Source organism: Myotis myotis, unplaced genomic scaffold, assembly GCF_014108235.1.
Source record: "Myotis myotis isolate mMyoMyo1 unplaced genomic scaffold, mMyoMyo1.p scaffold_m19_p_3, whole genome shotgun sequence".
Classification (NCBI taxonomy): Eukaryota; Metazoa; Chordata; class Mammalia; order Chiroptera; family Vespertilionidae; genus Myotis; species Myotis myotis.
In genome coordinates this window covers 145,029,132-145,053,710 of record NW_023416335.1, presented here as the reverse complement: position 1 = coordinate 145,053,710, position 24,579 = coordinate 145,029,132, and the positions used below count along the sequence as shown (strand labels likewise).

At 37.1% G+C, this 24,579-nt stretch overlaps 1 protein-coding gene across 7 annotated transcripts in view; it reads right to left on the bottom strand.

Moving 5' to 3' along the window:
- ZFC3H1 (zinc finger C3H1-type containing) overlaps positions 1-24,467 on the bottom strand; it is a 58,684-nt gene extending 34,217 nt beyond the window's left edge. For 4 of the 7 annotated variants that reach the window (XM_036298643.1, XM_036298645.1, XM_036298647.1 and 1 more), the window contains exons 1-9: positions 23,835-24,467; positions 17,833-18,246; positions 11,009-11,073; positions 7,262-7,460; positions 6,794-7,023; positions 3,978-4,101; positions 2,128-2,225; positions 604-813; positions 246-410 (exon numbers count right to left, since the gene is read on the bottom strand). In XM_036298643.1, the coding sequence (XP_036154536.1) occupies positions 246-410; positions 604-813; positions 2,128-2,225; positions 3,978-4,101; positions 6,794-7,023; positions 7,262-7,460; positions 11,009-11,073; positions 17,833-18,246; positions 23,835-24,435 (2,106 nt within the window). In that variant the 5' untranslated portion in view covers positions 24,436-24,467. The remainder of the gene's footprint in view (positions 1-245; positions 411-603; positions 814-2,127; positions 2,226-3,977; positions 4,102-6,793; positions 7,024-7,261; positions 7,461-11,008; positions 11,074-17,832; positions 18,247-23,834) is intronic. The other 3 variants (XM_036298644.1, XM_036298646.1, XM_036298648.1) reach the window with 2 other exon arrangements.
- Positions 24,468-24,579: the final 112 nt, after the last annotated feature.

Genomic DNA, 24,579 nt, shown 5'->3' with positions numbered 1-24,579 from the left:
TGAGGAAAGCATACCACTCTGATGAAAATAATGCTTCCCCCATAACAGTATCATAAACTCCACCATTTTTCAAGTGAAGATGAACCCATTTCATTATTAATACATAAAAAAATAAATTTGTATTTACATTTGGCTTCATATGTGTATATAAATAAACAAGGAGGGAACAAGACAGTGAAACTGCATACAAATTTCTCACAGACTGTTTGAATAACAGGATTAAATATTTTGTTTGGTTTTTTTACCGAGATCACAGTTCGTGGAAGACGAGGTCCTCTGTGAAACTTTGGGTTCTGTATCCTAGGCTGAGATACTGTATTAATACTGACTATTGACAGATTGCTTCTTGGCACAGGCTGTGAATTGTTCAGAGCTGGAGGTGAAGGTGGGTCACTATTACTGGATGTTTCCTAAGTTGGAAAGAGACAGATATGAAACACTAAAAAAGAAATTTCTGTCGTCTTTAAACATCTTGAGCAAATTAGTGCCACACTTATCCCTACTTTATACAAACACAATGAATTCCAAATAACAAGAGAAGGGTAGGGCTTCCTAAAACTTAAGCTCATGAGCACCACCTAGCGGTTCAGGTATCTAAATTACCTCTGGCTTAAAAGCTCTTTTATTTGCTAGAGATTTAAGTAGTTCTTCTCGAAGCAGCATTTCTTCCTCCTCTTCCTCATCTGCAAAAGGTGGTTTTGGAGGCTGTTCTGGATCTTCAGGTGGAAGAGGTGGTAAAGGTGGTACAGGAGGTAGAGGTTCAAGAGAAACACACAATCCTTCCACATAAGGCTGGCTCAAAAGTGGCAAAGACTAGTTATTTTTTTTAAAAAAAAGAAGAAATAATAATTACCATGCAAATTATACCAATTCCAAATGTTTATCTGTGAAGCATCATTAAATTAGAAAAAGGTAAGCTTTAGGTTATTATTTAACTATAAGTGTAAGTATTTATAAATCTCAAAAACTATCCATGAATTCAATATTCAGCCATGAAAAGTTTAATTTTTACAATAAAAATAAAATCAATATTTGACCTTTAAGATAATTATACAAACTTTTCCATTCCTATTCTTATCTTTATTTAGCAATATAAAGAATAAAAATTTTATAAGGTCTATCCCTCTAGATAACTACCTGAAAGCAAGTAGAGATACTGAAAAACCATGGTATTTAAATAAAAATAAAAAATTAGGAACCAGGAATTCTGGCAAATACATAGTACAGAGTATCTTAAGAAATAAGCTCCAAGCACTGGCCAGTTGCTCAATGGTTAGAGCATCTGCCTGCAGACCTAAGGGTCTCAGGTTCTATTCCAGGTCAGGGGCACAATCTGGTTTGCAGGTTCAATCCCCAACCCAGTCAGGGCACATGCAGGAGGCAACCAATTGATGTGTCTCTCATCCCATCAATATCTGTCTCTCTCTCTTTCTCTCCCCCTCCCCTTTCCTTTCTACTCTCTAAAAATCAATACTATCAATGGAAAAAATATCCTTGGGTGATGATTAACAAAAGCAAAAAAGAGAGAGAAAAAGAAAAAAGAAACAAGTGCCAGAAAGATTCCCCACTACTCTCTTAAATCCTTGTGAAATGGCCTGTTAGAGAGTATCTATAAAGAAAACTAATTTTCCCAATTTACTGAGTTTAAATATATTTTTGCTTCAAATACCTTCCAGTATTACTCTTGGCATTTAAAACAATTCAAGGAAGAAAGAAAAATGTTTTCTCTCTCTGTGCTCTATATTTCCCTCACTTTATACTTCCTAGGAGGACACCAGATGTCTACCTAGGAACTCTGAAATGGCAAAATTCCCTCTAACCTACTGACAAAGATTCAGTTTGGTCTCTAAGATCTCTCAGTCTAGAAATAAACTTTGACTTTGTGATTTCTCCACATTCTTTTCATTTTTCTTTTGAAAAAAATCTACCAAATGTATAGCCTGCCAATGAATAATCAACTGCTTAGTCCATAGATTTCATAGCTATTAATTTTGATAAACAATTCTGATTTTTTTAAAAGCTCTCTTCAAACCTAATCATTCATTAATTACATGCCACTTTTCAAACAAATTAGAAATGACACAAAGCAACAAAATGTTTTTAGAACTAATATTAATTCTCACTTACAGTAACCTGAGGTGGTGGAGGCAAAGAAATAGATGGTGCTGAAGAAAAATATCCCACTGTACATTCAGCAAAGAATGGTTGTTGCACTGGTGAAGGAGCTGAAAAATTTTTGAGAGTTTAATAACAGAAATACCTCTACACGAATAAATTAAATTTATGTACATTTGTAGAAATTCAAATGCATCTAGGTAGAGTACAAATTAGACTTTCTTAATCTCTAATAAAATCTTTAATTATCAAGAGACCACTTCCACCTATTTAAAATTTTCCTTACATCACCATAAAGTTAGCCTTTCACTTTGTTCTAATTTTCAGCTAATGATGATAACAGGAAATAGAGCAGGAAGGGCTAAAAACATATATTTTTTTACAAATATACTTTTTAAGGAATAAAACAAAAAATTCCCCAAACTGCCAAAGTGCCCGAACTAAAGGAAAACAGTGATGTGTTGACTCTATTCTTCCCTTCATGTCTATCAAAGAAAGTGAAATTGACTAAGTTGTGTAGAAAGCAAATGGGACTAGAAATGAATTGCCTACTGCATTTAATCAATAAAGTACACATTAATAATTCTGAAATAATTACTGATGCTTCCCATTAATTATTCCCAGAAATTATTAGCATTTCTTCTTTCTTAGCAGATAAAAATAATGGTTTCTTAAGACTCAATAAAGTATTGCAGATTCAAACTACTCTTGCTACCCAGTAACCTTAGAGAAAAACTAACTTTTTTGTCCCAGTTGTCACACAAGTCAATATAGACATTACCCACATGACTTCTATGGGGTTGATTTGTGGCCCATTGGAATATACACTGGCCTTTAGAACATTTTACTTCTTAAAAATATCTATAATGAATTTAATTTTTTACAAAATTTTTTAAACGTACAGATCATAACATTATTTTATGGGAATACAGAGTATTAATAATATTGTCAACACTTGGAAATTACTATGAATCATCTCTAAGAACCTAGAAATAAGAAAATGAAAGGTTGACCAAAGAGAGTTAAATTATGAAGTCAAAACATATCATGTAAGATTATCAAACATGAGCCTAAAAACAATAAACATTACTCAAATCAGACTTTGCCTTGTCTCTGGTCTAGACACACTAAAAGTAGGAATCTAGCTGAAATATGCCGATCATAAGGTCTTATTTAAATAAGTATTCCAGCTCTAAATGCCAAATGTATTCAGTTGTCTACTTCAATTTTATGTGTTTTAATTAGTGAGAATAGCTATCTCACAGCCCATCACCCCTGAATATCAACTAAAGCAAGTCTCTAGCTCTCCAGGTTAGAGTCACATCTTAGAATACGTAATCTATTTGAGGTAGAGCCCTGACCAGTTCTAACTAGTCTTTCCTGAGATGCCACTAGTGTCACCGTCCATCTCCTAATTCCTACAAAGTATTATCATTGGAAGGAGGAAGAAGGAAGCCTAAAAGCAAGTTAGATCCTTTTGACTAAAATTCAAAATATCTTGGATATAAAGATACTTAAGGTCAAAGATTTGTTCACTTTTTTTGTGTGCTTTTTTTTCATAAAGCAGTATTCTCATCTGTTTTTAAAATCTTCACTTTTCGGACCAAAGAGTTAAGAGTTTTTGAACACTGTCTTCCTATTTAAATGCTATCCAGAAGAAACAATGGGAAATAAAGGTTAATATTACACATTTGAAATTTGCTCTCAAAGTATTTACAACACCAAATAATGCCTATGGATGAATAATCCACTAACAAATCTCACGTTCATTACATTTCTTTCAAGGTTTGGGGCAGTTTCATGACCATTTTCTATTTAATAATTATGGAATATGCAAATGTATTAAGAGTTTTAGCTCATACCTGGAGAACTGGTTTCACTATCTGTATCCATAGCAACTTCTTCATAGTTATCATATTGATAAATGCCTCCTCCACTATCAGTTGGTTGCTTATCTAAGGATCGTCTCAGGTCCGGATCTGAAGACTAATTACACAAGATATTTAGTTTCACAGCATTTTCTTAGTCTATTCTTAGACTAGAAATTATAAAACAATTAATAGTTATTTTCTAGGAAACAGTATCAAAACTTATGGTGCTCCAGTTAGAGCTTCCTATCACATCTTATTTGGGAAATTCATTGGACATGACAGGTAGTTGATAACTGTCAGATAAAAAAAATGGAAACTACCAGGGACTATCTACACAGATGAAATCCTCCATAGTTAGCTGAGCTACTCATTACCTATCCTATAGAATAAAAGGCTAATATGCAAATCAACCAAAGGGCAGAACAACCGGTTGATATGACACACACTGACCACCAAGGGGCAAACAACGCAGGAGCTGGCCCCTGGTGGTCAGTGCGCTCCCACAGGGGAAGCGCTGCTCAGCCAGAAGCTGGGCTCACGGTTGGCGAGTGCAGCAGCAGTGGCAGGAGCCTCTCCCGCCTCTGCGGCAGCGCTAAGGATGTCCGACTGATGGCTTAGGCCAGAGGTGGGCAACCCCTGGCACGCATGCCAAACATGGCACGCCAGTAACTTTTGCTGGCACGCGAAACCCTCTCTTATAATCTTCCATTTACAATTGTGAATCTTTGTTCTCAGTGATGAATTTTGTAATAGGAGTAGCCTGACGAATGAAAGTGGTAGCTCGTGCATATCTCTGAAGGTCACGAAATATAAACCTGATGTAAAATCTCTGTCATCAGTGATGCAGCAGCAAAAGTCTCACTGATAACATCAAACGGAGTCATAAAGTTTTCTGTCGGACTACCAGTGTACATGTATACATTAAAAAATAAATTATTTTTCATCATCATATACTGTTATTGTCGCTCGAATAAATTTTATTATTTCATCAAGGTTCTTCATATACATACACCTTAAGAGATATCAAGTAGGCATAACATGTTCTCAGAAAATTAGGGTTGGCACGCAGAAGAATTTTGAGTCAGAGATTTTGCTGGTTTTGGCACACACTCACAAAAAGGTTGCCCACCCCTGGCTTAGGCCCATCAGTTGGACATCCCGTGAGGGCTCCTGGACTACGAGAGGGCGCAGGCCAGGCTGAGGGACCCTTTGCCCCACCATCCCTGCCGAGTGCATGAATTCTGTGCACCGGGCCTCTATTTCCTCTATAAAATAAGATGACACCAAAATCTTTAATACTTATGGCCTATCCCAGTATAAAAAACTAGACTAGACAAGCCCTGACTGGTGTGGCTCAGTTAGTTAGAATATCATCCAATGCACCAAAGGGTCACACGTTCAATTCCCAGTCAGGGCACATACTTAGGTTGGGGATTCGATCCCCAGTTGGGGTGAGGACGGGAGGCAACCAATTGATATCTCTCTCTCCTCTCTTTCTCCCTCTCCTTTTCTCTCTCTCTAGAATCAAAGAAAAATATGTCCTCTGGTGAGAATTTAAAGAAAAATAAATAAATAAATAATTCAAGTATTATATCATCAAAACTGTATTTAGATTCTTTCCAAAAAAGTTACATTTTAGCTATAAATAAATTATTAATAGCTGAAAACTAGAAACTCTTGGTCGATATAACTGCATATTTTCTTTTTTACTTCTTACAATGTTTCACTCATAGAGATGTTTTATAACAAACTAAAAACAGCAAAACCTATACAGATGGATATAGGAGTAAAGTGCAAATACAATATTTTTCTCTAAATGAAGATTCTATCAAAGTGTTTTTTAGAAGTTCAAATTTACAAATTGCTTGCTTAAGAAAATGAAACTCCTGAATCCCTAAAATTAAAGAGCTCTTACTTTTAATAGCATCTCTAATCCTCTTAGTACATTCACAAGTGTAGTTTCAAAGCTCAGAGTTCTAAAAATTATCACTGATAATAACACTAGATCAATATCAAATTTCCGATATATTTCCTGGCACCATCCATAAAAGAGAATTAGTCATTCAGTCATTACCAATGGTTCATATATACTAAAGGCTCACAATTGCTTGATAACTAAACAGCCACTAAGGCACCCGGCTAGCGTGGCTCAGTGGTTGAGCATCAACCTATGAACCAGGAGATCACACGGTTCAATTCTCAGTCAAGGCACATGCCCAGGTGTGGGCTCAATCCCCAGTAGGAGGCGTGCAGAGGGCAACCAATCAATGATTCTCTCTCATCATCGATGTTTCTCTCTTTCTCTCCCTCTCCTTTCCTCTCTGAAATCAATAAAAAATATATGTAAAAGTAAGTAAATAAAATAAATAGCCACTAAGGCTATTACTAGATGATGATTTAACCTTCTTTAAAATAGTCTATTGATTAAGCATCACACACTTATAACTCCACATTACTAAATAATGAAAAATTAATGAAATTCTGCCCTGTACTTAGGTAGCAGCCATTTTAGAATAAGTCCTCACTACAATTTAGTAATCCTACTTTCATCTAACTAGAAAATGATAAAAAAAAAGCTAAATGTAGGATTTGCTAACCATGATTTTAGTCTTTCTTTTATTTCTTCTATTTTCAACATCTATAACTATAAAAGACTCATTTTCAATTATAACCTTTCCTTCTCCCCCAAAAAAGTTATATAAGCTGTATCAAACACAAGAACTTTATGTTTCTCAGTTGACTGAATCTATGAAATAAAACGGTAAGGACTTTTAAATTTGAGTAGTGCTTTGATTTCATATTCTTACACTCACTTTACTTCTTGACCGCCTTTTTCCACCAACCAATTTCATGAATCGATTGTACTGCTCTTCCTGATTTGACAGATCTCGAATTTTTCTGATTTCTTCCTCTCTTTTCCTTCTCTCTTCTTCTTCAGCTTGTTTCCGCAGTTCCTCTTCTTTCAGTCTTTCCTGTTCTTTTTGTTGTTGTAGTTTCTTCCATGCCTTTGTTTGCTGCTTCCTCAATGCTTGTTTAGCTTTAAATGAAAAATGTAGGAACATCAGTTATCTATCAGTTAGAATTTTCTAAAGGATAAAAGAAAACAAGAGCTTTAAAAATAATTTTCATTATCATTAAGTCCTCAGTTCTGTTTACATAGAACTGTCCTCTATTCAAGGCCATATAATTCTCCACACTCAAAACTTTCTGAGTTAAAATCTAGACACTATACTGATAGATAAAATCATTTAAAAGAATTTAACAAAAATGATCACCTGTAGTGCTAACTTTTTTGGCCGAATGTGTTTTTGTACTGGTTTTAACTTTTTGCTGTACGGCTTTCATCTTAGTCAATTTTTCTTTGCTTTCTTTCATCACCTGCTGTTCTTTTTGTTGCCATTTTTTACTGGCTGACTGAAGAGCCAAAAGACGAAGTTGTAGTTCAGATAGTTCCTCTTCATCTTCACCAAGTTTCTTAAAAAAAAAAAAAGTTGCAATTTTTAAATTATTTGACCTTAAACATTTCACCAACTCAAATCTTTTATGTGATCAAAATTTAATGATGGTTCTAAGGCAAATATTTAAATGATAAATATAAATAAAATAAGAAAACAAGATTACTTACCATAGCCCTAGACCCTAATTTAGTCCCTATAATATAAACAGAAGATCAATCTGTACATATGTTCATGTGTAGGATTGGAGGGAAAGGATACAACTGATGAAACAAGATAATACAAAAAAATAAAAAAGGCCTGGCCTGTGTAGCTCAGTAGGTTGGGTGTTGTCATATGCATCAGGAGGCAGCCAGTTCAATTCCTGGTCAAGGACACATGCCCGGGTTGCAGGCTCGATCCCCACTATTTTCCCACTATTGGGAAAGAGGGTATGCAGGAGGCAGTGGATCAATGTTACACTCTTTAATCGATGTTTCTCTCTCTCTCCCTCCCCTTCTCTCTAATAATCAATAAACTATTCTTAAAATAAAAAAAGGAAAGTTAAGGGTTAGAGATTAACATTTAATTGAGCTTTCCGAACAAAAAGAATTAAAATCTAGAAGCCAGTGAACAAAAAAAAAAAATTCAATCCAGGATCCATAGGAGAGATAAGGAATGAAGAATAAAGTGGTTACCATGTGAGTAAAACAGAGAACTGGTACATTGAAAGTCAAGATTCAAAGTTGCAAACTTTAAAAATATATGTATTTTATAACTCTATAGTGTTGAAAAAAATGATGTAAAGACTTGCTTATATTTGAACATTACATGTTCTAAACCTATAAATATTTATCTGAATATTTAAAATATTTTAAACACCCAAGACTTTTCTTCAGAAAAGCTAAAACAGGAAGACAGATTCAGAGCAAATGTTTGAGAACTTTTTTTCTGACTGAAAAGACCTCTTTTGAGAGAATTTTATAAATTAAATTCTATACATTTTAGCTAAAATATAACTGAAAATGTCAGGCAATCTAAGCAGAGGTTCTTAATTGGAGTGCATGAATTTGCAGGGGAATAAGGTAAGAAAGAGGTTTGGTTCTTTGGCCTCCCCACCCCTTAAAGTTAAATGCAAAATTGTATATGTTTTTCCTTTATGTGTATGTATGAAGAGGCAAAAAAATCAAAAGTCTAAGACTTAAAAAGGTCAAAGATCACTTATCTAATAACTATTAAAAAATATGTTCTTACTAGAGGCCCAGTGCACAAATTCATGCACGGGTGAGGGTCTGGCCAGGGTGAGGGGCCATGGCGGTTGGCCAGCCATGCCCTGCCCCCTGGTCAAACTCCTGGTCAAGGGGACAACTTGCATATTAGACTTTTCTTATATAGGATTTTGATTTTTAGATAGAGAAAAAAGGAGAGGGGGAGAGTGAAACATCGGTGAGAGAGACACATTGATCTGCTGCCTCCTGCATGTCCCCTACTGGGGATCAAGCCCACAACCTGGGTATGTGCCCTGACCAGAAATCGAACCAGGGACCTGGCCTGCTGGTCTGTGAAATGATGCTCAGTCCACTGAGCCACACCATCCGGGCTCTAATGACTTTTTCTTATAGGTGAATTGTAATTACATTTTTCCTAAAACCCAATTATTTAATTCTTAAGCATAAAGAAACAATAGTTCCTATATCAACAGTTTTCACCCTTACATGAACTATTATAAATCCCTAACTGAACTACCATTACGTCAGTTTATACAAACCAGGATATAGTTACCTTTCCCACTATTGGGAAATATATGTAAAAAATGAGTTTTAAAATTATCATCATCCTTTTTTACTCTATAGTCACTTAAACATACCAAATTCTACTTAAAGTTCTAGAGCCATGTTGTCCAATATAGTAGCAATGAGTCACATCTGGCTACTTAAATTTAAATAACCAAAACTGAATACAAAATTCAGTTCCTCAGCCACAATAATCATTTCAAGTGCTTAACAGCCACATGTGGTTTAATACCTACCGTATTAAAGAGTATAGATATAGAACATTTCCATAATTATAGAAAATTCTATTAGATTTTGGACAGTGCTGATCTAGAGAGTTTAAAATAAAGCTATCATCAGTTCCATTGAGACTTAAAAGTCTTCAGTTACTTTTTGCAACTATCCTTTTAGAATAAAAGAAAGAAACCACTGCCCTAACCGGTTTGGCTCAGTGGATAGAGCGTTAGCCTGCAGACTGAAAAGTCCCAGGTTCGATTCCGGTCAAGGGCATGTACCCTTGATTGCGGGCACATCCCCAGTAGGGGGTATGCAGGAGGCAACTGATCAATGTTTCTCTCTCATCGATGTTTCTAACTCTCTCTCCCTTCCTCTCTGTAAAAAATCAATAAAATATATATTTTTTTAAAAAAAGAAAGAAACCACTGGTTCTACTGTGCAACTATATGCTATTTAAAGCAGCTATTTGATCAGCAAGAAGGGCACTGAACCTCATTCAACTCTTTGCTCTGACGTTTAAGTCCTACGTAACTATAGGCAAGTCACTTAACCTGTATAAATTTTACCTTATCTGTAAAATAGTCAACTTACTTTACAAAATTGCTGGGACGATATTAAAAAACGTATACACATATATATGCATGAATGTGCATGTGTGTGTATCTGTTATATTATCATCCTTAAATGCAGGACCACCTCTTTCCTAAAGCTCCTAGGCTCTTTGCATCATTACCATTTACTCATAAAAACTAGCTGAAATCTTAAATGCAGCTATTTCCAGATCTCTAATTCAACAACAACAAAAAAAGGCTTGGATTATTAACTGCCTATTAAATGTCAAACACAGTGTGGTGATGCCTCTGTATTTTATCCTATGGAACCTCACAACAAACCCAGAGAACAGATGACATTAAACTCATTTTGTAAAGAAGAAAAACAGAGGCAAGCAAAGGCTTACACAAGATCAGTAGGCTGCACAGTCAGCTGCACAGCCACCGTGCCTGTGGTTGAGTGTTGACCAATGAACAGAAGGTCACAGTTTGATTACCAGTCAGGGCACATGCCCAGGTTGAGGACTCAATCCCCAGTGTGGAGCATTGCAGGAGACAACCGATCAATGATTCTCTTTATCATTGATGTTTCAATCTTTCTCCCTCTTCCTTCCCTCTGAAATCAATAAAAATACATATTTTTTTAAAAACCAATCAGCTAAGAGGAGCTAGAATTGGATACCAGGTCAAGGTTTGTCTAACTCCGAAGCTTTCCCACACAGGATAATGCCTCCCATAATTAAAAAATAAAATTATCTGGATGAAAATTAAGTTTCAAAAAACAAAGAGATCATCTAAGGAAATAAATAACACTTCAATTAAACACAATTTAATTGAACCTAGTGAAAAAATACTCTAAGATGTCTATCCAGATTTTCTTATCTTTAAGCTTATGTCCAAATAAAGATATCACAAAGATGAAAGTAAATTAGTAAAAAGCAAGACAATTTCCCTTTCGAAAGAACAGAATAAAGCAGTAAAACGGTCAGTCTTACAGAGCTATCCAATTCCACAAAGTAGTATCTTACCTTTTCAGATAGAATATCTGAGGCACTAAGCCGTCTTGTTAAATTTTGTTCCTTATCTTCTAATCCTTTAAAATAAAACAGCATACTTTGAGGGAGCTATAATCAACTTAAAATAAACGCTATATAATGTTTGATATTAATTATTTTAAAGGGTCTCATTTTCTCAATCTCTCAAGCAAAAGAATGTTGTTAGAGAAAATGAAAATCTGACTAAACTCATATTGGCTTCATTTCTAAAAGTTAGAAAGCTGGTGGTTCAAAATATTAAATTATAAATTAAAAGCCCATTTTGATAAAAATACTTTTAAATGAAAAATTATTATAAATGAGAACTATAGTAGACAATAAGCAAAACTGCATCATTATAAAACAGATAATACACATTGATAAAATATAATTAATTCACACCTCTAAATGAAATGAACTCAACATTCAGAGATTGTATTGGATTTATACACCAAAGAAATGGTCCTCTGTCTAGAAAAGCGTCAGCACAAGTAGGTTAAGTACCAATAAATTAAATCCAACCAACATTTTTCCAGAATTCTAGCCTTGGGCCCAGATTACTGGAAAAGTTATTTACAAAATCTTGTTTATATATTATCTAACCTATAACTGCTCAACAATAAAGTTACACACAATAAAGTTACAGTATATTTACAATAGCATTGAGATACACTTCTGAAGCTAAAAGAGAGTCTTTCCTCAAGATGACACAAATGAAGTCTAAAGTCCAAGTTCAGTTTCCCCCCACCTCATCTGTCAGTGTTCCAAATATCCTAACTTGACTGCCTAGAGACGTACTGGTAAAAGAACAGACAACTTATTCAATAAATGGAGAAATTACTAAACAAGTACCCTAGACAAAGTAAGTAGAAAGCAATCACCAAATAAGCTTTAAGGCGTATTTTGAAAATGTGAATTTGTTGCAACATGACTGATATATTAGAAAATAATTTGAGCATAACACAAATTTCATGTTTGCTTAAGTGTGATTTGTCTCCAAGAAACACTGAGAATGCAGAAAACTAACCCCCCAGTGATCCAAGCCACGTAGCAACAGAAAAACCCCACAAACTTTGAGCATCTACCAACTACTTCAGTTCAATGTGTATGTTACCAGCCACACTCATCCATATCTGATGTAATAGCTTACTATCCAAATTCAGATAACCTTCCTTACTCCACTTTATAATAATTCATAAGCTGCCCTAACCAGTTTGGCTCAGTGCATAGAGCGTCAGCCTGCTGACTAAAAAGTCCCAGGTTGGATTCCGATCAAGGGCATGTACCTTGGTTGCGGGCACATCCCCAGTAGGGGGTGTACAGGAGGCAGCTGATCGATGTTTCTCTCTCATCAATGTTTCTAACTCCCTATCCCTCTCCCTTCCTCTCTGTAAAAAATCAATAAAATATATTTTTAAAAATAATAATAATTCATAAGCTGAAAATCTTCCACTTCCACACACACATTTTAGGTCTTTTTCAAAGTAAAATGACATTTATTGTAGTGTTTGAAGCATTTTTTTTTTTTTCCCCTTTTAACATGGACAGCTGCACTACAATTTTTATTAGGCTCCTATCTTTTTTCATGTGTCACTGACACATTTTTTAAATGTTTCTCTAATTCCATTTTGTTCATAAACCCTGTGGCTTTTATTTTGCAAATTATGCAGAGTAGTGATTTATAGGAATGCATGTCACATTATAGCAAAATTGATCATACTTCAAAGAATACTAAAATGAAAAAAAATAAAGACATAAACAGACTTTCAATAGTAAGTGTAAAAAGCACTAAACTTTGCTCCTACATGAGAAGCCTATTAGTTGATGAGAATCTATCTCATCTATAACTGGTGGCGGCATCCTGCTTTAAAGTAGCATAGAGGCAAGTATCCATTACACTAGCAGATATCTTATGAGAACGTTACCTTAAAAACAAGCACAAACCATAAATTTCACACTATAAATTTAACTTTACACAAAGAGTATAAAAGCAGGTTATTTTTTAAAACCAAACATATAGTCAGTCACCAATGTCATGTGTCCACCAATAAAATGTGTCTCTACAATAAAATTATTTCAATTCTCAATACTTCCAAAATGAATGCAGTATTTTAAAAATTATTACATGGTATCCTAAACTGAGCTAGAGACAGTCATCATGATATAGGTGATAATTAAAACCATAACTGAAAACACCCCAGAAAAAATGGAACACTAAGGACATCAACAGTTAAGTTACCAAGAAACTTTTTAAAGAAAAATCAGAAAATTAAAAGAAATTCCAGAGAGGCCTGGCAGCCCACGGCCTGGACGACCCTGACTGGCAGGGGCTGCGGCTGCGCTGGGTGCCTCCCACCCCGCCCTCGGCGCCCCCGCCCCTCCAGGAAGGGGAGGAGGCCAGGGGAGCCCGCCGCCGAGGCCGCCGAGCCCCCCCACAACCCTCCCCCACCCCCGCCCAGCCTGGGGTCCCCTGCCCCTGAGGTGGATGCCTTTTGCAACAGCATGGATGGAACTGGAGAGCATTATGCTAAGTGAAATAAGCCAGTCAGAGAAAGATAAATACCACATGATCTCACTCATTTGTGGATTATAGAGAACAACATAGACTGATGAAAAGGGACAGACTCAAAGACTGAGAAACAGCAATCAGGCTATCAATCCCCAGAAGGAAAGTAGGGGAGGGCGGGGGTAAGGGGAAGAGATCAACCGAAGGACTTGTATACATGTATATAAGCCATACCAATGGACATGGACAACAGGGGGATGGTAGCATGAGTGTGTGGGGGGGGGAGGTTGGGGGTTAATGGGGGGGATGAGGACACATTTGTAATACCTTAACATATAATAAAAAAAAAAAAAAGAAAGAAAGAAAAAAATTCCAGATGTGTATGGTATCACAGAAACCCCAAAATTTCAAGATTAGTGAGAAAAACATCACTGAATATAGACCTCAAAAGTCAAAGGGATCCTTTGAGAATATGTACAAAATAAATAATGCCAAGAATTTGCTCAAGAATCACTCAGAATAAAAACCAAAGTTCTTATATGGCTCTGCATGATCTATCCCTACGATCTTTGACCTCTCCCACTATTCATCCCCCTAACTCTCTTTTTAAAAAAAATACGTTATTAGTTTTTAGAGAGAGGAAGGGAGAGGGATGGAGAGATAGAAACATCAATGAGCGAGAAGCATCAATTGGCTGCCTCCTGCACGCCCCCTATTGGTGATCAAGCCTGCAACCATGCACGTGCCCTGACTGGAAGTCAAACTACTGAGCTCTTAGTTCATGGATAGACGTTCAACCACTGGGCTACAAAAGCCGGCACTCTCTCTTCTTTAGTAGCACAGGCCTCTCTGTTATTCCCCAAATAATCCAGGCAACCCTCTGCCTTAGGGTCATTATTCTAGTTCAGCGATTTTCAGCTTGGGTGCCGCAAGAATTTTTAAAACATGTGATACCTGACTGCCTTAGGAGCACTGACCTCTTCTTCTTTAGATTGTTAAATAAAAAAATAACAACAGCCAACTCAACAACAGCCATTCTGTATGAATTAATCAAAATTAGACCTATTTTTTGTCAGATCAGCAAAAAATATATTTTCTGGTGTACTGCAGAATTTTAGTAATTAGTTTATGTGTCATATGATGAAAAAGATTGAAAACCGTTGTCCTAGTTCAGTGATTCTCAAACTTTAGGAGGTATTAGAATCAACAGGAAGGCTTGTTAAATATAGATTGCTGGGCCCCACTTCCAGAGTTTCCAATTCAGTATCTGGAGTAGGGTCTGAGAATCTGCATTTCTATAAAGTTCCCAGTTAATGCTGGTACAAGGACCACAGTAAAAAAAAAAAAAAAAATTACTGCCCTAGCTATTCATTCTATTTGCCTAGAAACCTCTTCCGCCTGATATCCATTTGGCTATTTCCTCAGCGTCTTCAAAACTTGTGTTTAAGGACATTCAGAAAGCCAAGAGACATATGAAAACATGCTCAAAGTCACTAATCATCCGAGAGATGCAAATCAAAACAACAATGAGGTACCATCTCACACCTGTCAGACTGGCTATCATCAACAAATCAACAAACAACAAGTGCTAGAGAGGAAGTGGAGAAAAAGGAACACTTGTGCACTGCTGGTGGGAATGCAGACTGGTGCAGCCACTATGGAAGACAATATGGAGTTTCCTTAAAAAACTGAAAATGGAACTCCCATTTGACCCTGTGATCTCACTTCTAGGAATATATCCCAAGAAACCAGAAACACCAATCAGAAAGGATATATGCACCCCTATGTTCATAGCAGCACAATTCACCATAGCTAAGATCTGGAAACAGCCTAAGTGCCCATCAGTAGATGAATGGATTAGAAAACTGTGGTACAGCTACACGATGGAATACTATGCTGCTGTAAAAAAAGAAGGAACTCTTATCATTTTCAATGGCATGGATGGAACTGGAGAGCATTATGCTAAGTGAAATAAGCCAGTCAATGAAGGAAAAATACCACATGATCTCACTCATTCATGGATAATAGAGACCATTATAAACTTTTGAACAATAATAGATACAGAGGCAGAGCTGCCTCGAACAGACTGTCAAACTACAGCAGGAAGGCCGGGGAGGGTGGGAGGGCAGGAGGGGGGTGGGTAAGAGATCAACCAAAGGACTTGTATGCATGCATATAAGCATAACCAATGGACTTAAGACACTGGGGGGTAGGGGAGGCCAGGGAATTGTCAAGGGCAGGGGAGAAAAAAAAAAGGAGACAATGTAATACTCTTTGTAATACTTTAAGCAATAAAAAAAATAAAACAAAAAGAAATTAAAGTAAATAAGGTAAGGGATTCTTAAGAACAAATTTTTAAAATATTTTTTAATTGATTTCAGAGAGAAAGAAAGAGGGAGAAAGAGTAACATCAATGATGAGAATCATTGATTGGCTGCCTCCTGCATGCCCCACACTGGGGATTGAGCCTGCAACCCAGGCATGTGCCCCGACCAGAAATTAACCGTGACCTCCTGGTTCATGGGTCGACACTCAACCACTAAGCCACACCGGCCAGGCATCTTAAGAAAAACTGTTTGTTTGTCTGTTTGTTTTGTTAACCCTTCTCTGAGGATATTTTTCCATTGATTTTTAGGGAGAGTAAGAGAGGGAGAGTAAGAGAAACATCGATGTGAGAGAAACACATCAATTGATTGCCTCTTGTACACACCCCAATCAGGACCCGGGCTCGGGAGGAGCCTGCAACCAAGGTATGTGCCCTTGACTGGAATCGAACCCAGGACGCTTTGGTCTTCAGGCCAATATTCTATCCATTGAGCCAAATTGGCTAGGGCAAGAATAATTTTTAATAAACTTTTATAACTTACAGGAAATGGACACATTACTAGAAAAACATCGTTTATGTAAACTGCCTTAACCAGAAATAGAAAGAAAAGAAGAGTCACAAAAGAAAAACAAGGAACAAAACAAACAAAAAGAAATAGGTCAGTAGTTTAAAACCTTCCCAGAAAAAAAACTCCATCCAGACCCAGACACTTTAACCAGCAAGATTTATCAAATATCCCAGCAATGATTCCAATCTTGACCTATTCCAGAAAATAAAAAAAGGAAACCACTCCCCAACTCATTTTGAGCATCACAACCTTATACTAAAACTTGGCAAGCAAAAGATAGGTAAAAAATTAAAGGCTTTGAACCCAGATGAAAAATTCTAAACAAAGCATTAGCAAACCTTTATTTATGAAGGTTTTAAGTTGCCCAAAATGCAAGAACTCAAATGTCCCTCAACTAGTAAATGGATAAACTGCAGAGCCATACAAAAGAACACTCAGCAATAAAAAATAACAAACTGCTATTATATACAACCAAATGGATGAATCTCAAATACACTATGCCAAGAGAAAGTAGCTAGAAGCAACCTAGGCATGTACCCTAGCCAGAAATTGAACCCTCAACCTTTGGTATATGAGACAATGCTCCAACCAACTGAGCCACCCAACCAGGGCTACATGACATTCTTGAAAAAGCAAAACTGTAAGGACAGTAAAGAGATCAGCAGTTACCAGGTGGGCTAAAGGTTTGGGAAGTGAGGGACTGACTACCAAGTGGCATGGAGAAATTGGTAGGGGTTAAAGGAACTGTTCCATATCTTAACTGGAGAGTGGTGGTGATTACCCAACTGTCTGCATTTGTCAAAATTCAAAAAACTACATATGTAAAAAAGGATAAATTTTACTGTGTATAAATTATACATTTATAAAATGAAAAATTAACAAACCAAATCCATGATGTATAAAAATGATGTATCAATGAACCAGCTGGATTATCTCAACTACACAAGGGTAGTTTAACACTACAAAATCAATTAACATAATCCACTACACTAATAAAGAAGAAATATTACATGCATGCTCTTCTCAATAATGAAGAAAAAAGATTTGATAAGCTTCAACATCCATTTCATGCTGAAAATCTCAAACAAGCAATAGGGGAAAGGAAAAAAAACAACTTCCTTTACCCAACAAGGGATAGTACATGTTTAAACATGTTTAATGGTAAATGTCAAAAGCATTCCCTTTAAGTTTGGGGAAAAAGGTGCCCACTATTACTTATACTAAAAATTGTATAAGTTTTTAAAAAAATTAGAATGAAATAAACACCTTCATTTGATGATATAACGATGTAGAAAGTGCAAAAATAACTCAGATAAATTATTAGAATATCAATGAAGCATGCCACCAAAATAGGTAGTTAGGTACCCCTTTAGAAATACAAGACTCTTATACTTAACTGAAGTGTTTAATTCCATTACCTTGACTGGATTCAGTAGCGTCAGATTTCAGGGAAAGTTGTTTTGTTCCATCTTTAACTTTTTTCAACCGGTTCTTATCTCCTGGTAAAGTCAATTTTTGCCTGAGTGGTTTTAATTCAAATGCCTGGAAAGTTTTGACCTGTGTTTTCTCCTCAGGAGCTAATTCTTTACTTGAGTCCTTTATAATACTGACATTTTCAGTGCTTGTTTGGTCCTCAGAGTTCAATGTTTTTGGATCTTCCTGCACATTCTCTTCTTTGCTACTCAAAGCTAGTTTTTCATCCTTATTGATGCATTCTAGTTCCAACTGTATTTGTTTGTACTTCAAAAGTAAATCTTCAAAAGTTTCTTCCCCACAGTTTTCACTTTTTGATGAATAATTTTTTCTTGATGGAGATCTTCCAAAACTTTTGGCTGAACAGCATATTAAGGAAACCAGTTTCCAAAAACTTTCCAGTTAATTTAACAAAAACACATTAAGTTATAGATGAGTTGTCTCCCTTTTTTCAAGATGAAGTGATATTTTTAAATTACTAAATTCCACTTTAATATATATGCTGCTAATGCCCACCTTCATTCTGTGCCCATATTTCAAATTTAACAAATATCCATATAAATAGTCCACTTACAAAATCACTAGTGTCAATTATTACCCGTAGTATCCACAGATATTCCATCTGGTTAGGTTATAACATCCTTCCTTCTGTAGGTACCAGGAAAGCCCATAATGAGCTGATGTTAAGATTCCTTTCTGAAGCAAGAGGGAAGAAACTGAATGGTTTGTCACAGATGTGGATAATTTACACTTCAGATAATCAGGAGGAAAGTTTCTTCTTTTTAATTAGTTTCTTCTCATGTCTCAATTTTTAAAAAATAGAGATAAAAAATGAACACTGACAATTAAGACTGATTTATGAATAAGAAACATTTGCTTAAAAACCTAATACATAACAATCTTCGAGCTCATCAACTATACTAACATCTAACACATGCATAAACTAAGACAAAGAAGGCAGTTTTACGATAAAAAAATAAAAGTCTTAAATAGTATTCAAAAAGTATCTTCTAAACATTTCCCCTAAACATAAGGATACCTAAACCAATTATTTTAGTTATTTTCTTCTCTAACATAGTGATAAACACAGTACAACTTCTTTCTTGGAAATGGCTACAAAGTTACAAACTATAAATTTTATTCAAAATAATTCATACATATGAGAATTGTTATACCTCCCTTTTCCAGCCTACAAAGTAACAAGAGAAAAGTATTTAATGTGACTTTAATACAATGTCATCTACAGATCATTTGAATTGGCTAGAATATAGCATTAGTTAACAAATGTTTCTTCTGCTTAATAACTTACACGACAAGCAACTTGCAAAGATTTTAAACTTCCCTAATGACCAATTCAAGAATGGGAATCAACACCAAATATTTTAGAAACTAAACAAGAATTACAACTAAAAATCTTAATGGTTCTAGCAAAAGTTTGGGTAAATATTTGTTCTCTGATCTCTTCAGAGCCACGTTTCTTAAAAGAACACTAGTGCAGTGGTTCTCAATCTTGGCTGCACATTAGAATCACCTGGGAATTTTTTTTTAAAATCCTGATTTCTGGGCCTCATCCTCTGGAAATTCTGTTTCTTTGTTCTGGGGTGAGGCCACATTAGTAACAAAGAAACAGAATTTCCGGAGGATGAGGCCCAGAAATCAAGATTTTAAAAAGATTCCCAGGTGATTCTAATGTGCAGCCAAGATTGAGAACCACTGCACTAGTGTCTCATTACCTATCTTATACAATCTTCAACCCAATGGCATCTGGCTTCTGCTGGCCGAGTTTATCCACCACTTTTTACCTGACCTCTCTGTAGCATTAGACACTAAGCCACTTCTCTCTTGGCTTCCATAACTTCTTTCTCCACTTGTTTCCCTACATTTTTTTTCCCTTTAAGTTTTCTTAACTCCAGTAATGGTGCTCTCCATGGTAACATATAGCCTCTCTTTTTATTTTGAGCATTCTAATACATTCCCATAGTTTTACATACTATGAGAAGCTTGGCCTAGAACAAAAATTTGGAGTTCTTCCACAAGTCATCCCCGATACTGCAGCTAGAGCCAGGGGTGGGCAAACTTTTTGACTCGAGGGCCACAATGGGTTCTTAAACTGGACCGGAGGGCTAGAACAAAAGCATGGATGGAGTGTTTGTATGAACTAATATAAATTCAAAGTAAACATCATTACATAAAAGGGTACGGTCTTTTTTTTTTAGTTTTATTCATTTCAAACGGGCCGGATCCAGCCCGCGGGCCGTAGTTTGCCCACGGCTGTGCAGCTAGACCAGTTGAGAACCACTGCACTAGTCTCACCAAAAGCAGACTCCAAAATCCTTATAATGGCATATAATGCCTTCATTTGACCTGTACTTCCTTTTCCAATCCACCTTTCCCCTATTCATCACAATTTATGCATGACTTTGTGTCTAGGTTTTTCTGTTCTTCAAATTGACCCCAATTCAAATGTCACCTATTTAAAGCCAGAAAATTATTTGCTACCCTACCATTATGTATTCTTTGTACACAAATGCTGTAATTAACTGCATTTACATCTCACTTTTCAATGGAGCTATCTAAAGGCACAGCCCCAGTAATTAAAAAAATAATAATGACATAACATTGGAAACCTTTACAGAAGGAAGATTCAATATACTCAATAAGAAATAAAATAACTAAAGGACTGAAAAAATGAGGAAAAGTGAGTTATGATTTTAACTGACTAATCCTCAAGGCTCAATGAAATCTTATTTTAAATTTTTATTTTTATTGATTTTAGAGAATGGAAGGGGGTGGGGAGAGAGAAACATTAATTTGTTGTTCCACTTATGTAGGCATTCATTGGTTGCTTCTTTTACGTGCACTAACTGGGGATCTAACCCATAACCTTGGCGTTGGTGACAACGCTCTAACCACCTGAACTACCCAGCAGGGCTGAAATCTACTTCTGTCTATGTAGAACAGCTAAAAGCAAACACTTAAAGGATTTAATTTTAAGCTGGCCAGGATGCAATTTCTAGCTGATACCTGATTTTAAAAACAAACTACCTGTCAACCTTTACAACTACAGGTGAAAATAGAATGACTGTCTACTGATGAGAGACACTGGCCTAATATTTTAGCTCTCATCAGATTTCAAGGTTTAAAACAGTAGTCAACCAAAGGAGACATATGCTAAGACTAAGTGTCTATCACTAAAAAAAAATTAAAAATGAATGAGAATGCCCTGGCAGGTGTTGCTCAGTTGGTTGGAGCATCATGCCGTAGTCTGGAAGGTGGCAAGTTCAATTCCCAGTTACATCGATGTTCCTCTCTCCCTCTCCCCATCTCTCAAATCAATAAAGAATGAAAATAAGTACTGGCCCTAGCTGGCGTGGCTCAGTTGACTGGGCATCAATCATCCCATGCACCAAGAGGTGCAGGGCTCCATTCCCAGTCAGAGCACATGCCTGGGTTTCCAGCCCCATCCCCAGTGGGGGGCGTACAGGAAGCAGCTGAATGTTTCTTCCACATGATGTTTCTCTCGCTTTCCCTCCTCCCCCTCCCTCTCGAAAATCAATTTTAAAATATTTTTTAAAAGACAGTTAAGTACTGCAGTAGGATTTGGTTTATTCTACTTCTTTTAAGCTACATCTAGCATACCTTCATCATTACAAAGAAAGAAGTTTAAAAAAAAAAACACCACCAACCACCTGTACTCATGCTGCTTCACTTCTGGATTATGGAAATGAGCCACAGAAAAACACTTATTCTTTCTGAATGCAAAACTTGTAAAATAAAAATGTCATTATTATAATCAACAATGGAAATATGAATTAAACTCAGTACAATCTTGGTCTTAAAGACATCTGAATGGGGGGCCTGGGGGAGAGGTTAAGGGAGGATGACTGGGGGGAAAAGGGGACATCTAATACTTTCAACAATAAAGACAATTTTTTTAAAAAGAAATTTGAATAAATAAAATTTCACATTACAATTTTTGTTTGCTCATGTTATACAAAAGTGGCTGGCAACTGTTTTTCTTCACAAATTCTTAAAAGTATACCACCTCTAGGATGTATTAATGATACTTCACAAGAAAAGCAATTAGCAGAGGATCAAAACAAGCATCCTTTTCTTAAATGCAGCATCTGTGAAAAGAAAAAACATCAAGACTGCTCATTTCTAATAAGTTAATAGAGAAATCAGACTGGTTACTTTTTTCCACAACTTCATATGCCTGTTTATTAATAAAAACATTAACTTAATAAAGGTATATGGCAGAGGCCAAGTTGATATTAAATGAGTGGACAGAAGGAAGGCAAAGGAAAAAGGTAGGGAAACACACTCATCACCCCCTTTTCTACAGAACAATTTAAGAATAAACTTTGAGTTCCCATAATCCTTTTTATGTACCTCAATTTGAACTTTTTATATTAAACTAATTGTTTAACTCTATCTCTCCAAAACAAATTACAAGTGTCATTTTTTCTATTCTTAAAAATATATATATATATGTGCTTAAATACCTTTCTGTTTTTAGATTCAGAATTGACAATGAACAAATCCTTGGTTAATAAATATCTCAGGCAGGGATTTTAACTTTACTGAAAAACATCCTGTCACTTTAAAAGTTAAATACCTACATGATTTTCTCTGAAATAATCCTGGAATGTTCCTAACTCAAATTTTGGTTGCCAATGTAAGTTTTTACAAGGCATTAGCACCAGAAGCTGCTGCTCCTTACCTAACCTACATTTCTTGTCCCCTTTGTATCTTGACATCTAAAAAAGACCATATGGCTCTAATATAAAAATGTTGAGTGCTTTCCAAACAAATGTCATTATATGTAAGTTTCATATATAACTTCACTAACAAAATCATTATACCATGGAAATTGCAACCAATAATAAAGGTGCCAAGTAAACTACTTTTATGTAGTTATCATGGAATAAGCAAGACATAGTTCTACCAACCCATATCAAAAAACAGCAAAACTTCAGGTGACTGATTACTCAGTATAAATACTGCGTAGACTCAGGAATGTTAAAAATAACGAAGAATAAGGTTAGAGGAAACAAAAATCAGGTATTTTGCTTCTCAGCCTCTCCACATCTCCATCCTCCCACACATCCCTATGGCTTCCCATGTTAAAAATTAAAATGCTGTTAAGTTTATCCTTCTCTTTCTGACCCAATCTGTCAGCACTAGGAATTATAAAATGTCCACAAAGTAAACGTAAGAAATAGAGCAGTTAAGGAGGTAAAGTTTTCCAAGAAGATACATGAATTTAAATCCTCTGACTTAACAGAGTTGGTGAAGATAATATATGGTCCTTTTTCCCCCACTTTAAAAGACACCAATATATAGGAATAAATCAAGAACGGTAAAAACAAAATCACAAACAAAAACGACAAGATGATGCAGAAAGAAACTTCACAATGTACACTATCAAAGTGTAATACGTCCTGAGGTCTGAGGTCCAAGAACCTCTGGAAGACAGCCTCTTGGTACTCTTCTCCCTCAATAAAAGTTTTGTTTAACCGCAAAAAACAAACAAACAAACAAACAAAAACCACTATTCCCCAAATCGTTTGTCTATATATAATTTTCCTCTCCCTCTAACAGTCCAAGTTAACCTCACGTATTAAAGTTTCTGTACCAGCAAAGACAAATGCTAATAAAACGTGGGCTTCTGAGGTCCGGTTACAAACCTGACCTTAGACTGTTAGATTCCACTAGCTTGGCCCCAAACAATGACTCGGTCCTGTTAAAAGGCAATACACCCAATAAAGCAATCCTGAGAAACACTACAGCGTGACACACGGGGATTGCCAGCGAACAACTTACCGTAAGTAACAAACGAGCGGCTCCGGCGGCGCAGAGAAGTTACTCATCCCGCAGACCTAGGAAGGACGCTAAAGGGAAACTCTAGGGACACACCCAGGGCCGAGCGCCACGTTAAGGATACAACTCTTGCGAGGTGGAGAGGGCTCCCGCCAGCTCTGGCTGCCGTTGAATCCGGACCCCGGTCCTCCACCCAGAGGGGGTCTGCCCCCCGGCTTGCCTCCTCGGTCACCCCCGCCACGACCCCGACTCCAGCGACTCCCACCCCGATAAGGCCGGCCTCGAAAGCGGAAACGGTCCAAAGCGATGTGGCTCCGTTCCCAGAAGGACGGCCGAGGGCTGCTCTCGGACAGCGAGCTCGAAGGCATCCGCACGGAGGGCTGGTGAGAGCGGAACGGCTCTTTGGGTCGGTAGCTGCTGTGTCCCCGGAGGTGGCCCCGCTCCGATGCGTGCCGCGAGCGTGAGAAATTCCTCAGCTGCAGCTGCTGCTGCGAAGAGGACGATGACGACGAGGAGCCACCGCCTCCGCCGGATCCACCGCCCCGGGCCGGGTGAGGAGGCCTCCGCCGCGGATACGGCAACAGCCCGCAGCCACTGCTACTGCTGCTGCTCCGGCTCCGTACCTGGCTGTTATCGTCGTCGCTGATCTCCCCATCTTCTAGCTCCCCTTCTTCCTTGGGCGACAGGCCACTGGACGCTGCGGCCGGAGGATCTGCGGTCGCCATCCCGGGAGCAGCGCCTTCCACACAACCGGAGTCCTCCGTCCGGGGAACCGCCCGACGATTACCTTCCTCCTCGGCCCCTTCTTTCCTAACGGACCCGGTCGGTGCGGCCTTACCCTACTCGGACACCTAGCGGGCTGTGCTCCC